The 14345-nt window shown below is 43.4% G+C and overlaps 1 protein-coding gene across 3 annotated transcripts; it reads right to left on the reverse strand.

The window, feature by feature from the left end:
- Positions 1 to 2218: 2218 nt before the first annotated feature.
- On the reverse strand, positions 2219 to 13598 carry LOC143157840 (glutathione S-transferase 3-like). Of its 3 annotated transcripts, none has more exons than XM_076332922.1 (7): positions 13543 to 13598; positions 10634 to 10739; positions 8734 to 8785; positions 6783 to 6915; positions 4851 to 4992; positions 3566 to 3697; positions 2219 to 3015 (listed from the first exon to the last, which is right to left on the reverse strand). In XM_076332922.1, exons 2-7 carry the CDS (start codon positions 10718 to 10720, stop codon positions 2872 to 2874), a joined length of 690 nt encoding a protein of 229 aa, XP_076189037.1. In that variant the 5' UTR covers positions 10721 to 10739; positions 13543 to 13598; the 3' UTR covers positions 2219 to 2871. The 3 variants fall into 3 exon arrangements, with proteins under 3 accessions (XP_076189037.1, XP_076189038.1, XP_076189039.1); XM_076332923.1 differs by having other exon boundaries at positions 13539 to 13587; XM_076332924.1 differs by lacking the exon at positions 13543 to 13598 and adding an exon at positions 13319 to 13394.
- Between the last annotated feature and the right edge of the window lie 747 nt (positions 13599 to 14345).

Consider the following 14345-nt stretch of genomic DNA (forward strand, 5'->3'; position numbering starts at 1 on the left):
TGTTCTTTCTGCAGCCTCAAATGCTGCCAATGGCAGCAATAGGCTTGATGGCAAAGAAGAAGGGGAGGAAGAGGTCTCTGATTTGAGGCTCAGGGATGAGCGGTCAAGCAAAGCGTTCTGATCCTTTTTGGATTTGCTGAACACAGCCACATTCAACTTTGACTGTTGTTCCCCCTCCACACATTCCTGTTTGCCAGAAAGACTTTCCCCCTTGTTCTCTCTCTATTTTGCTTCCGGCACAGCCTTTCATAATGTAATTATAAAGCTCCTTTGACATCTAAAGGTATTGTATCAATGAGGTTACTGTTATCTATAACTTGAATAGCTGGTCTGTAAACCTCTAGAGTAGAAAAGAAAATTAAGTTTCTTTTATAAATAATTTGTTAAGCCATGCCCGTGAGTATTCAGGCAGCTGGCATGGAGCCCAGGTACCACTTCAGTGGTCTTGGGTTGGGCACAGGCAGGTTTTCAATAGTGTATATACCATGCCCTGGCATGTCAAGTTCCCACTGCGCTCTGTGAACACGCTTCATTGTGCTGTAGGTTAGGCAAGTCCAAAGTCTTCTCGAAACGTACCTGCCTGCAGTCCTCACAAACCACTAAGCAGCTGGCTTGGGGTCCATGCCCGATTCCAGCTTCCAGCAGCGTCCTCTCAGAGGCGGGGGCAGGGTACATAACTAACTGCCACTAGAGAATTAAACAAGGGGGGTTAGGAGGATTCTCCCCATGCGGCTTATCAAGCTCCTAAACTGAAGCAGAACACCACTGTGATAAAAAATTAAAGTCCACATGGATAGTTAAAACAAGTCACGCGTCACTCAAGCCTAGACTTGCTGCAAACCTTCAGCCACTGCGCTGGTCCTGTCCTGGAAGCTTTACTGACCGCCCGAGGACAAGGTTAACCAAGCCTGTATTCACCCTCACACATATTTCTGTAAGCTGTTTGACACTTATCCAGACCAGCGTCACAGAAGAGTCTGAAAACAGTTATCCTAATGCTGATTTACACCCCTTGCGCTGCTGGCGAGGAGAGCTTAAATGGAGAGCCAGTTTACAGAATGTTGTTATTTGGATCATTTAGTCTTTACTGATACAAGTATCTCAACCTGGTCAAAAGGCTGGTTTATACAGGCACAAGGTAGGCAAGATCAAGGCTTCAAAGCCAACTGAAAAATAACCTTAGGAGTACAAATTTCATTGTGAAGTATTTCTCTTAAATAACTCATGTATTATAACGATTTCATATTTTGATAGAAACTTGTGTATGTTCCCTCTATTTGGTCTCTGGCGCGTGCTGTGAAACTTTCTAAAACTCTCAGTTTATGTGCATTGTCACAACTAAAACTAATAATAATCTAAGCTTAGGTTTAAAGAATCTTTTTATTTTCAAAAGAGGGTGTAAAGAAGTAAACCAGAAATTTCAATCCTGTTTTTACCTGATGTTGACCAATTATAAAGCTGGACAACAAGGTTTTGTATTAAACCAATCTGAGATTAAACCAAGGACTAAACTGTAATTGCAATTGACATTAGGAAGGCAGGTGACAGATAAGCCAGCGTAGGTCAATGTAAACCTTGTATTCCTGGCAATGAGGGAAAAGTATTCGTAGTGCTGAGAACTTGTCGCGCTGAGGCTGGGGACATTGATGAGCTCTTAAGTGGGCAACTCATTCATCAAATATCAGACGAGTGTACTCACTGCATTCCAAGGTCAAGCAGCATCTTATGTCTCAACCCACAGCTAACACAGGAATTAAACAATGCCATTAGGGATTGAGCACAAGTCTTTTCCTGTAAACCATAACATTAATATAGAACTATAAATTACAGATATGAAACCCCAAGGTAACATCCTACAGAGCAGCTTTTCAAAGCGTAAGTGCCACTTACTGGAGTGATTAAAAACATTTGAAATTTCTTTGTCAAGTCATCTGCTGAAACCATAGATAAAAAAAAAAAAAGAGGAAAAGAAATAACATTTTGAGTTTGGCAGGTATTAGGCCTTAGATAGGAACTATACCAGGTTTGTGTGATGGTTTAATACCTCTCCTTCACATCTCCCTTCTCTGGTTTATAAATGCAAATGAAATGCCTTTGCGTGAGGCATATGGGTTAACAAGGATCCCCTTCGTATCAAGTATAAAGAACTTATCCTCCAAGGAAAGTAAAAATGAAGTTTGCAAGCCGCAACTTTCATTCATGACACATCATAACAACATGACCACATAAAAATAAAGTTTATTTGATTAGAACAGATCCCTCCAGATACAGCAGTTACACAAAAATGCCATTTGGCAGTCAATTTGTTTCCTAATTCAGTAATGAAAGAAAAGCGCAGCTTAGTTATAAAGGCACAATGCTGACATTTCAGACAAGTCACTGATGTCCAGTAGAACTGGCAAGAGAAACACCTCCCTCCTACTTTCTTTAAAAAACACTTGTTTCATTTGCCTACAGTGATATTAAAAACAATAAAGACCTGAACTGGAAGCAATCATGATACAAAAATCCGATCTGGATCTCAGAAAAAAGTCTTCAGAAGTAGCAGAACATGCTGAAGCTGTCAGTCAGCAACTCACATTTCTTTCTTTTTCGCTCTTCCAAAAAGTCTCCAGGAAGACAGCATGCTTGCTGCCATTTCACTTGCTTAAAATTACCAGAAAAATCTCAAGAACAACAAAGGAAAAAAATAGGCTAAGTAGTAAAGTGTTATGAAAAATACCTGCCTACTGTATTTTGTAGGAGAGAACACGAGATACTGACCATTGACACTCCTTTCAAACACCCCTTCACCTCTCCGCAGTACAACTGTACAAGTGCAATCTGATAGCCCTCGTCAACCAAGCACAGCTGTTGTTTTAGCCAGGCACACTAAATCGCTTTTATGTCATAATACACGCGGAGAACTCTCTTCACAGTCTCCACGTATTTGTCATCAGGAACAGGTTTTCTCTGGCTTCCTGGCTCTAGAAATTTCTTGATTGTGGGGATGCTGCTTATCCTTGCTTTAAATGCCTAAAAGGTAAACAGTAAGTACATGGTATTTAAAGAACAGAAAGTAACGCAAGAAAAAAACAATTTTACTGATTTGTGTAACATCCTTTAACAAGTTGTATGTGGAGGCAAGACAGGAAATATAGTTTTAGCCGTGGATGAATTTTACTCCCCCTCACTCCAACCTTGTTATTTTAAACAGTAATAAAAGAGCCCCCTGTCTTGTATTGATATGGGATGAAGCGGAAACAGTTATCTGTGGTTTCAGATGTGTACTTTACTCAGATCACTTTCTGTGATCCAGAAAATATCTTCTGCTTAAAGGTATCACAGAACTGGGGAGGGGAGGGGAAAAAAAGGGAGGGTGAATTTCTTCGGATCTGTACAGGGATTACTCCAGAAAACAACAGATTCTCTAGATGAAACATTACGACGTTCTTTCTAAAGCAAGACTACAATGAGAAAGGAGTGACAAATGCTCTTGTTTTGTGGAATTATCTACACGCAACAGACTTTGAAATATCATTTATCACATTTCCAGCCATATGAGTGTATTGTTAGTGTAAGGTACCTGTAACTGAGGAAAGCCTGAGAGCACGTCTGACTTCTTCTCTTCTACCATTAAAATGGCTTCAAGAAGATGAACATCTGCCCAGCTAAAATTGTTGCCAACAAGAAAGTCCTGCCCATGGTCTTTCAAAACCTAGAAGTGTCGTAAATGAAAACGTTCAGATGTGGATAGCCAGCTGGGGTTGATGTTTTCAAAATGCACAGGGACGCCTTCTTTGACAATACTTACTGCCTCCTCTTCCTTTCACCTTTCTCTCCCATGCAACTAGGGATACTACTAGTGTGGGGGACGTGGGCCCAGTGCCTGCAGTCACTGACCATTTTACGGGATATCTATGAGCAGTCCTCACAGCGGCAATCTAGAATCGCAGGGTTTCCCTTACCCTTCCCTCCTTCCTATATCCCTAAGTAACCCCACGTACTGGACTACAGGGTTAGATACCGCCTTGGTATTCACTCCTTTCCAGTCTAATAAATCTTGAATTTTTCTGTATGTAGTTACAGCTTCAATGGGAAAATAGAGAATGTAAAAGAGAGGTGATCAGCCTAAAGCACTGGGGCTAGGATGCAACAAGTGGAATCTAGGGCAGAATGAACTCTGGCAGCCATCTATAGGAAAGCTGGTATTTAAGTGGGAAACTGTCTTCCCTGTAGTCTTTAAAGCAGAAAAGCAGCTATTTCTGCCAGATCATCCTGTCTGTGTATATTAATTTCCATTGAGAGCACCTCTTGGGTCCTGTCTCTCAAAGGATCAGTTAGAGAAACACCAAGATTCCAGTACGGCTTAAGCAGCAGACCACTCAGACTAGAAGACAGCAGTGATAGCTGTGTATTACTGTGGTTAAAAAAACACGTAGATGTATTTGAAATGTTAAACGAAGCTGACAATTAGCTAGTCTAAAATGGCATTGCCTTTGCAATGCATGTTACACCGTTTCATTTCTCCCCAAACCAGGAAGTTGCTATTTTAACTGTATATAGCTACGTTTACCCATTCATTGGATTGTAACAGTTTCGAGCCCAAGGGGATACTTGGACCCTTCAGTCTGAATGTTGATGCTGCTCAGACCATGAAATCTCACTTAGGAATTTCTGCATTTAACCCACCCCAACTTGTCTCATACTGCTCTGACCTCCCTCTCATCTCTCCAGCCTGCAGACAGTATGATGTCCTGGTTTAAAATACTGCGCTGACACCTTTCCGTTTCTTCTGCTTTTGGTAAAATACCCAGTGTTCCCATTGTTATCCTTCCAGAACAACGGAAGGAAATGATTCTCCTGCATACCTTTTCATATGCTGGGAAATACCGGCTCGTCGCCTTTTGAACTATAACAGCACGTTGCTTCTCTTTATCCTCATCCGATAAGAACGGGAACATCAAAATGAAGCCCATAAGGTCATCGGTTCCTCCAACATACATATCAATCCTTAAAACCAAAGCAAACAAAAACCTTAAATAAGAAGGCACCTTCATAAGCAGAGTTTTCTTATATTTGTGTTGTCATAGTAAAAGTTTAATTTCCCACCTCCCTCATGAAAATAATTTTTGCAGTTAAAAAAAAAAAGTGTCACAGCCTGAGTCTCACTCATATTTGTAGTGTTGTTGGCACTTTACTTGCCTCATTGTGCAGGATTAAACAGCATTGTACAGAGGTTAAAAAAAGTTTAACTTTGGTGTTACAGATCACTTCAGAATCACCAAAGAAACACACAGCACCACGAGAAGTCATCCCCAACTGGCTTAGTTGTCTGGATGTATCCCAACTTCAGGGTTTCATCCAAAGTCCAAGTGGTGCCAAATAGATTAATAATGGGGTTGGAAACCTGAAGTCTACCAGGTTCCGCATCTAGCTGAACTATTAGTACAGCAGTTCTTCAGATCGTCCCTTTTATCCATTTTTCCAGAGCTCTGACAGCAGGTTTTATACTGTAGACAAGACTCAAATTTAAATTAAGTCCTCATGAATATGAATAAAATATCTGGTAAAATAGTCTAACAAAGCCTTCTAACCACCCTATGTCATAAGAGATTTGAGTTCCTGCTGTGTAATAAGACTAACTGCCGTTTTTGTTGTCAGGCAACAGCTTCTTGAAAAAGCCTCTGTAAGGATTAAACATGTTATGTGCAAGAAGCTATCAGATATTCCTGCAAGCCTTAATGTATGCCAGCTTCTCACCTGCATCTATCTGGTCTTCCTAAATTGCACTTCCACACTGTACAAGACCAGCCGTCCAAAGTTCTTAAACCTGGAGCTAATCACAGCAAGCCTTCCTCCAAACACTGATGCTCCCTTCCCCCGGCCCAAGAACAAATCAACAAATATACTTCATTTATATTTGCTGGTAAGACAGCAGGAATAGGCTCCAGGCTAAATCTAAAACTCGATGGAAGGGAATTCCGTTTGAAGGAAGAGGTACGCAAGGAATGCAAGCTACAGGAAATGATGGCTTATTAACAACACAAATAAGCTGATAAGCTATGACTGAGGCTCCTATCTGAATATGCATTCTTTTTTTTTTACTTCCCTGAACCTGCTTCAGCCAATTCTTCCAACCATTAGCACTGTTTAAGGCAGTTTATTGTAAAATATCTATTAAAGTTGGATGCTTTACTAGCTGACCTTTAGTTTTCCTTCTTCTGAAAAACAATAGGAAATGGACATTTAAAGGCTACACACTGAGATAGCCCAGTCACTTTTTTTTTCCTTCACACAGACACAACATCAAGACCTGGATTTAATTTCACGTGAAACCAGAAGTTTTTCAACAGCTTTTAGCTGTTCTTTCCCCAACTCCCAAAGACCTAAACCGTGCGCTTTTTACAGTGCTGTGGAACATCATGCAATCACAGATAACATGAATGACAGATCTTATTTTGCAGCCAAAAGTTAAAAACTAAACATTGCTTTCCAAAAAGCTTTCTGTTTACAAAAGTAGTTCAACATTTACATGCCAGTCACCTCTCGAATACCTGCGTCAAGCTGTATTAATCTTTTACTAAAGCACAATAAACCCCTGCTGCAAATATTTTTATGTAAAAATCATCAAATTGGAACAAATCAGTTGGCTTGCATCTAACTGTGGCCTGTCAGGCTCACTGCAAGTTGTGTGTCACTGAGGAACACAGGTGATTCTTTGGGTGTGCAAGTATGCAATTAATTCCAGATACAGCTAAGCTACTATAATAAATTCAAGAGCAGTAGTACTGTTACAGTACAGGGCTCTCTCCTTCAGGTCCTTCCCGTAGAGGTTGTACTTTGCTGCTATGTAGCTGAGGATGGCTCTAGGTTGCACCATCTTCATCCCATCCATCTCCACCATGGGCAATTGCTGAAATAGCAGGGATCCACCTAAAGGGAAAGCCACACATTATTCTACCAGATCTACTAACTCCACATCAGATTTCTTGCTGTCTTCAGAAGATCATTACTTTTATGGTAAGCTTGCTGTGAGTAGTCATTATATTAAACTGGGGTTCTTCCATGCAAACAATAAATTACAGTGGTGCAGACAAATTAAACTGCAGAACACAATTATTGTGGATTAACATCCTTCCTTTAAAAAAATTTCACTGAAGTTGCAGTCAGAACTGTGTACAGCAGCTTTTATGCTGAAATTGAAATACAGTGGAGACAATCACACTAAACGTATCAACTGAGTAAAAAGTGTCTAATTCTAAATACATAAAAAAAATTCTGTTCCATTATTTAAAACACAATTGAAGCAAACCCGAATTTCTCCCTTACAATCGGTATCTTAAGCTAAATCAGGACATTCAATGAAGTTTTAGGATAAGTTTTTGCAAGTTACTGAAGCCCAGAGTAAGTTTGTGGGACCAGGTGAGACACGTAGACAAACGGAGAATAGAACAACCCAGAGGCCTGGGAAATGCTCCAGGTTGGAAAGACATTCAATTTTCAATTGCATCTGTGGTGGGTTGACCTTGGCTGGACACCAGGTGCCCACCAAAGCTGCTCTATCACTCCCCTCCTCAGCTGGACAGGGGAGAGAAAATATAATGAAAAGCTCATGGGTCGAGATAATGACAGGGAGAGATCATTCACCAATTACCGTCATGGGCAAAACAGACTCGACTTGGGGAAAAAAATAAATTTATTACTAATCAAATCAGAGTAGGATAATGACATATAAACCCAGATCGTAAAAACACCTTCCCTCCATCCCTCCCTTCATCCCGGGCTCAACTTCACTCCTGAATTCTCCACCTCCTCCCCCCCAGCAGCACAGGGGGACGGGGAATGGGGGTTGCAGTCAGTTCATCACACATGGTCTCTGCCGCTCCTTCCTCCTCAGGGGGAGGACTCCTCACACTCTTGCCCTGCTCCAGCCTGGGGTCCCTCCCACAGGAGACAGTCCTCCACAAACTTCTCCAAAGTGAGTCCTTCCCACAGGCTGCAGTTCTTCATGAACTGCTCCAGCGTGGGTCCCCCACGGGGTCACAAGTCCTGCCAGCAAACCCGCTCCAGTGTGGGCTCCATGGGTCCACAGGTCCTGCCAGGAGCCTGCTCCAGCGTGGGCCTCCCACGGGGTCACAGCCTCCTTCGGGCACATCTACCTACTCCACCATGGACCTCCATGGGCTGCAGGGGGACAGCCTGCCTCACCATGGTCTTCACCACGGGCTGCAAGGGAATCTTTGCTCTAGCACCTGGAGCATCTCCTTCCCCTCCTTCTTCACTGACCTGGGCGTACGCAGAGTTGTTTCTCTCACATATTCTCACTCCTCTCTCTGGCTGCTGTTGCGCAGGTTGGTTTTTTTTTCCCTTCTTAAATATGTTATCATGGAGGCTGTGATGGGCTTGTTATCACCGTCATGGATGGGCTCAGCCTTGGCCAGTGCCGGGTCCATCTCAGAGCTGGTGGCATTGGCTCTATCGGACAGGGGAAACTTCTAGCAGCTTCTCACAGAAGCCACCCCTGTAGCCCCCCCTGCTACCAAAACCTTGCCACGCAAACCCAATACAGCATCTGTCTGCATATGGGAAAAAAATCAGCCTCTGAAGCTGTTCACAGCTCTCAGTTTTACTCCCCTCTCTGCTGTGTGGAAAGAAAGTCCCACACAGTCTTTAAAGTCTTCTCTTCACACATCTTCTCTGAGACTAAGTAAAGTCTGCTCACACTTTTCTTGAGGTTTCACGTGGACTCACCTTGCAGGAGCTTCTCATACTGCTCTCGGGTTTCCAAAAACTCTTCTTCAAACTGACAAAAAAGAATGAGGAAGAAGAGGAAATGAGCGTCTTTTCACATTTCTAGAACAGATACACTTTTTAAGCATCATAAAAGAAAAGAGAATATATATCATGGTTCCTTCCATTCCAGGTATGGCTCTAAGGGAGAAAATACCAAGGGCAGAAACACTGGCAAAACCTCTTGGACTGTCACATTTACAAATGCTGCTAAACGCAACCCTAGCAGAAAAACAGGCAATAAGAACTGGAGTGAGGATGGTTTGTTTAGTATTGAACAGGCAATTTAATGTGAGACTGTCAACAACACACACTAGGCTGTCCTTAAAATGCTTTCTTGTATGTGGAAAAAAGCTCTGCTGTGGGATATTTTGATTTGGGACCTAGGCAGGAACAAATTCTTAGAAAGTTAAAACAAAGCTTTTACAAAATAATGTAAGTGTTATGCCCAGCAAGAAGTTTAGTACAGAAGCATGTTTAGGACACCTAAAAATGAATTATTCACCAGGTGAGAAACAAAAAGATACAGAATTGCCTATGATCAGAATGTTGTAGTTATATTCAATATGGTTGAGAATGGCTGGTCCAATCAGTGCCACTTATGGAGGAATTCAGTTCAAGATTAAGACACCAAAGTTAGATGTCTACATGTACGTGTTTGCATGTGCCATACATGTCTATAGTCACTGCAGACCATGGAGACTAGAAAATGATTGAGCTTACCAATCCCTAGATGCCTAGGTATGGACTCCCAAGGATCCTTCCTCAGTCAACCTCTCTCAGAATACCTGTGCAACTTATGTTAATAATTAAGACTTGCTATACTAGGGAAACCCCCGAAGATTAGGCATACTAATACTGTGCCAATGTTCAACCATAGTAAGTGTGATCACAGAGTCTAAAATTCAGAACCCAGGTTTCTGCTGATGAAAAGCTGGGAAAAGAATATCCCAAGGAAAAATGTAATAATTGGTACCCGTCAACAGGGTTTTTTTTTTTAATTAAAAAAAAAGAGAGGGAATTAAAACATAGGGACAAACGATGCAGGGAAGCAACCAGTTGTGTCTTCTGTAAGGCCTTCAAATAAAGACTGGTGGTCTTTTTGAAAAACTCAGGTTCCTTGTCTCAGTACAGGGGTAACCATATGACATGTAACAGCCTACTATATAAAAGAGGACACTCGGAGCAACTACTAGTCCTGAATTATCAGTTTATCACCAAGATAGATATCAAATGAATAAGTAAATTATATCCCATAAAAATAATTATTTTAAAGCGGTGTCTTGCTTCTCTGGTTTACCCAAGTATTTTTCTTCCTGCTCTGAGATTTTTAATTTTCCTACACATGTAAGTCAGTTTGCTCACTTCACCCTGTTAAGCCTCATCTAAATGATGCAAGTAAGACAAAATGTACTTTGTGCTATAGCTTATTGTGGAGGATGCAGCCAGTGGAGTGAAAAATAAAACAAAAATCTGTGTGTGAGCATCCAACTGAAAACAGAAAAACTAGAGAAAGCAAATTCGTTGCTGTTTTACCTGGCACAGATAATACTTGTTATGCCAGGAACACATCTATCGTTCAGCTCAACAGCTCTGGCTCAGTAATCGAATGCTTAATTAAGCATTACGCATTCTTGCATTAAGCAAGAAACTGGTTTACAGTGTCAATGCTCAGAAGACATGTAACTTGAAGCCATACTTTTGTGTGCCTAAAGTAAGAGTGTTTAATTATACTGAATAGGCAATGCCCATTTACTACTGCATCTTGGGATGCCTTTTCTTTTTTGGTTAATAACCTGCAGTCTGCCTCAAAGACAAGCTTACCAATGTGCAGCTTAAATTTAAAACCACTAAAACAAACCTCGACCCCAGCTGCAGCTAACAGCCAGCGAATTGACTCCATCTTGCCTCTTCCATCAAAGTAGTAAAGTTTCAGTTTTCCGGCCATGACTTCAAGCTTCCGTTACCTAAAATAGTTATAAAAGATAGTAAGTTAATAATGCTACAAAAATCTGATGGCAGCTGGAATAATGGTTCACAGGCCACTCACATAACAAAGATTTAAGTTAATTTTTGACAAAACATTTCACTGAAGTTTCAGTCTAAACTGATTTGGTTTCAGTCACAGTATTTCATAGTCTTTTCATTCCCCTGAAATTCAGGAAAAGTAAGCATCAAGTTGCTAAGTAAGAGATAACAGAAAAAAATAAAGTCACCACTAAGGAAATCCTTAAAACTTTTAGAAAATGTAAGTTTTAGCACTAGAGTTAATCAATCACCGCTGAAAGCCAAGTTTTGATCAAAGGGGAGAAGAGGCAGTAGACAGGTTTTTCAAATCTGGCAGTCCTTATATCAAAGAATGCCAGAAGTATCTAAACATTAATCCTATGCATACTTCGGTGAAGTATGGGAACGTATTTTCAAAGCCTCTCACTTTTCTTTCTAGCTGTGGTGATCCAGGGTCAGTATGTGATCCGGAATCAGTAGAAACTTCAAAAGAACGACCAGTTTCTTCTGTAATAATCCAGAATAAAATGCAAAGATTCAGAACTGGTGCACTACTTATCCTTCTACTGGTCGCATTTCTTGCTATTAATAAACCCTGTTGCTAAGCAAAACTTTAGACTTTTCAGTTGATCAAATAGACCATGCTTTGTAAGCAGCATTTTAGTTCTTGAATGGCTTCATAAACAAGGCTATTAATTGTTATTTTTTGAATAGACTAGTGTTTAGGTCTCAGCAGGAAATGGATTCCACTGTAGAGCCATAAGCCAAAGGAGCATCAAATTTCATCATACTGGCATTTCATATGCAGAACTCTGTAATAGCAACTCCTTGCTGCAACTGAGAGCTGTTTTCCCTCTGTAGGGAGATTTCTCGTCACTCCAGTCCACAGTTCAAGTAATCCTGGAAAAGAGGCTGTTGGCACGCGAACAATAACCTCCAGTTCCCAATGTTGCAAGCATTCCTTCATAAGCGGAGGGAAAAAGTGACCTTTGAAAGACCGTGAGCACACACAAGGCAATGATCCGCTTGTTAGCCAACAGGCACGAAAATAGAACACAAAATATGAGACTGCATCTGACCACAGGAATTCAGATGAGCCAGGCTATTCAGCCCTTCAGGCCTGCTTAGGGGCCTCCCTTTCTTCTTAGGTAAGTCACTGGGAACTCAAACATTGCTGAGTAGTATCTACACTGCTAATAAATATAACAGTGCATGAGAAACAGAAAAAAAGACTGAAGAAAAGTATCAGCGTGAACTACGTGAAAGAACAGAATGAAACAGGAGTTGCTTGTAATACAGCTAAATTCACAGAAGAAAAAAAACCCCAAAGGTGATTTTTAACTTGAAGTTTAAAAAATTAAAGAAACAGAAGAGTCACTTTTCTTCAGTGCACCTTCCTAAAACATGCTCCTAGCAGGCCAACTGACATGTCACAGGAGATAAGCAAGTCACTGTTGCCAAGCACATATCAATGCAGCAAAGGCAAACAGAAGGTAAAGACATGGTGGTTGCTTATCTTGTAAATACAGGGGGATCAACAAGCTTTGACGTGAGCTGTAGTGTTCTGGTTCCTAAGACTGAGCCTGCCATGCAATATTGGAAGAGAAAGTCCAACTTGTGAACTGAAATCTGATGGAAAGAGAGCACCCTGGGGATGGGCAAAGAGCTTCTCCCTTCCTCGCTCTTCTCACGAGAAGTAAAGGAGGGAAAATGGCAATTTGTGGTAGCTGCAATCATAGGGAGGTTGCCGGTCATTCCCCTCAGCCTGGTATCTCAACAGCAAAAGGGACTTTGGGAAAAAAGGATCTGAATTTACTCCCTTCTTGTGATTTATGAAGGCCACCTGGGCTAACAGGGGGAAAGAGGGAACATAAATATCTGTGCAAGAAGTCATCGCTCCCAAGCTAGCCACACAGACCAGAAGAACATGGGTGAAGAGGGCCAGGAGACCAGCTGCGCCTGGCACGTCCTGCATATCCAAGACTCCAGGACCCGGTTTTCACTGCTTGCATTCAGCAGCCCTCAGCCCAACAGCGGCCGCTACCTGCCTCACCTAACACCAACCGGGGGGGGGGGGGGGGGGGGAAGTCCCCTGCTCAACGTATGACAGGTAGTAGCCCCCCGGGCCGCCAACTCCAACCCCTTCCATTCGTGACAGGTTCTTCGTAGACACGAGGTGAAGAGCGGTTCATGGTACCAAATGGGAGCCATCACGCCGATAGTTGGCGGCGGGGGGAGGGCTTGGAGGCAAAGAGCAGAACAGAGCAAGCCCTCACATGAGATGAGGAATGCTGGAGTGCGCGTTCTTGTACAAGCGCTCGTTAAGTGCCGGGCGAGCAGCCCGGCACCAGGGAGGTTATCTCCTGATCAGACACCCGAATGCCAACCTGAACCCAGCACAGCCCCTCCCCCGCCCCCCATACCACAGGAGCCAAGCGAGCCGGAGGACACCAGGGTGGTGGTGGGAAAAGAGAAATCACAGAAACCCGCATTATTCACACAGAGAATGAAGAAAAAAAAAAAAACCAAGCGAACATACACGGCGTTTAACTAGCGAGGCAGCAGTGATTCCCGCCGCAGACCCCCGCAGGCCGCGGGGCGACACCCGCCCGCAGCTGGCTGCCACCCCGTGAGGAAAACGGCCGGGCCGGGCCGAGCCGAGCCGAGCCGAGCCGAGCCGAGCCGAACCGAACCGAACCGAGCCGAGCCGAACCGAGCCGAGCCGAACCGAGCCGAGCCGGAGGCCGGCGCGCACCTACCTACCCCGCCAGCAGCCGCAGTCGCCACCGCCCCGCTCCCAGCCTCAGCGCTACGTAGGCGGTGACAAAGCGGGACAGCCGCCAATGGGAAGCCGCTACTTTGCATATTTCGCAAAGGCTTCTTGCAGGAAAAAGTAGCAAAAAAAACGTTAAAATTTTTGAACTGTTTAGCCCGAAACGTCTTGGCGTCAGAGAAAGATGATTCCATGGTGTGTGTGACCGAATGTTCGGCTTCGGCGGCATCGCCATAAGGTGAAGATGGTCGGGCATCGTGACCCGTATATGCCGCTGCGGACGGAGTTGTGTTCTGGATGTGAGGGCGATCTGGCTGCGACATCTGTCACCCCATTGATCGCCAGGGTTGATTCGGCTGATCTGGCTGGCTAGGCGGGTGTCCCCTTCCTCCCTCACCGCTCCATGTGCGTCCCTCCCGAAGCTGCGCGCTCGGTCGAAGAGGACGACCTTCCCCGATAGAGACGTACCGTTCATCGGTCAAGGGTATACGGTAGCTGCGCTCCCCTGCTAGAACCTCCAAACAAGCTCAAGGTCCATTTGTAGGAGAACGTAGGGTAGTCAAGCTTCCAAGACTGCAGACACATCCAAGTGAGGCACTGCATGGGGCAGTCTGCCATTGTTTTGCACCGCTAAACCCACCAGAAACAGCCTTTTCCAGCCCGCAGAAACTCCACTTAGCACATACCCTTATTCACACTGCGGCGGGTGGTGCGTGCGCGATGGGGAATGCTAATACAATATATCCACCCCTGCGGGCCATGCTGTTTATCACTTCTCCCACTTCCATCCCCC

Source organism: Aptenodytes patagonicus, chromosome 3 (assembly GCF_965638725.1).
Source record: "Aptenodytes patagonicus chromosome 3, bAptPat1.pri.cur, whole genome shotgun sequence".
NCBI lineage: Eukaryota > Metazoa > Chordata > Aves > Sphenisciformes > Spheniscidae > Aptenodytes > Aptenodytes patagonicus.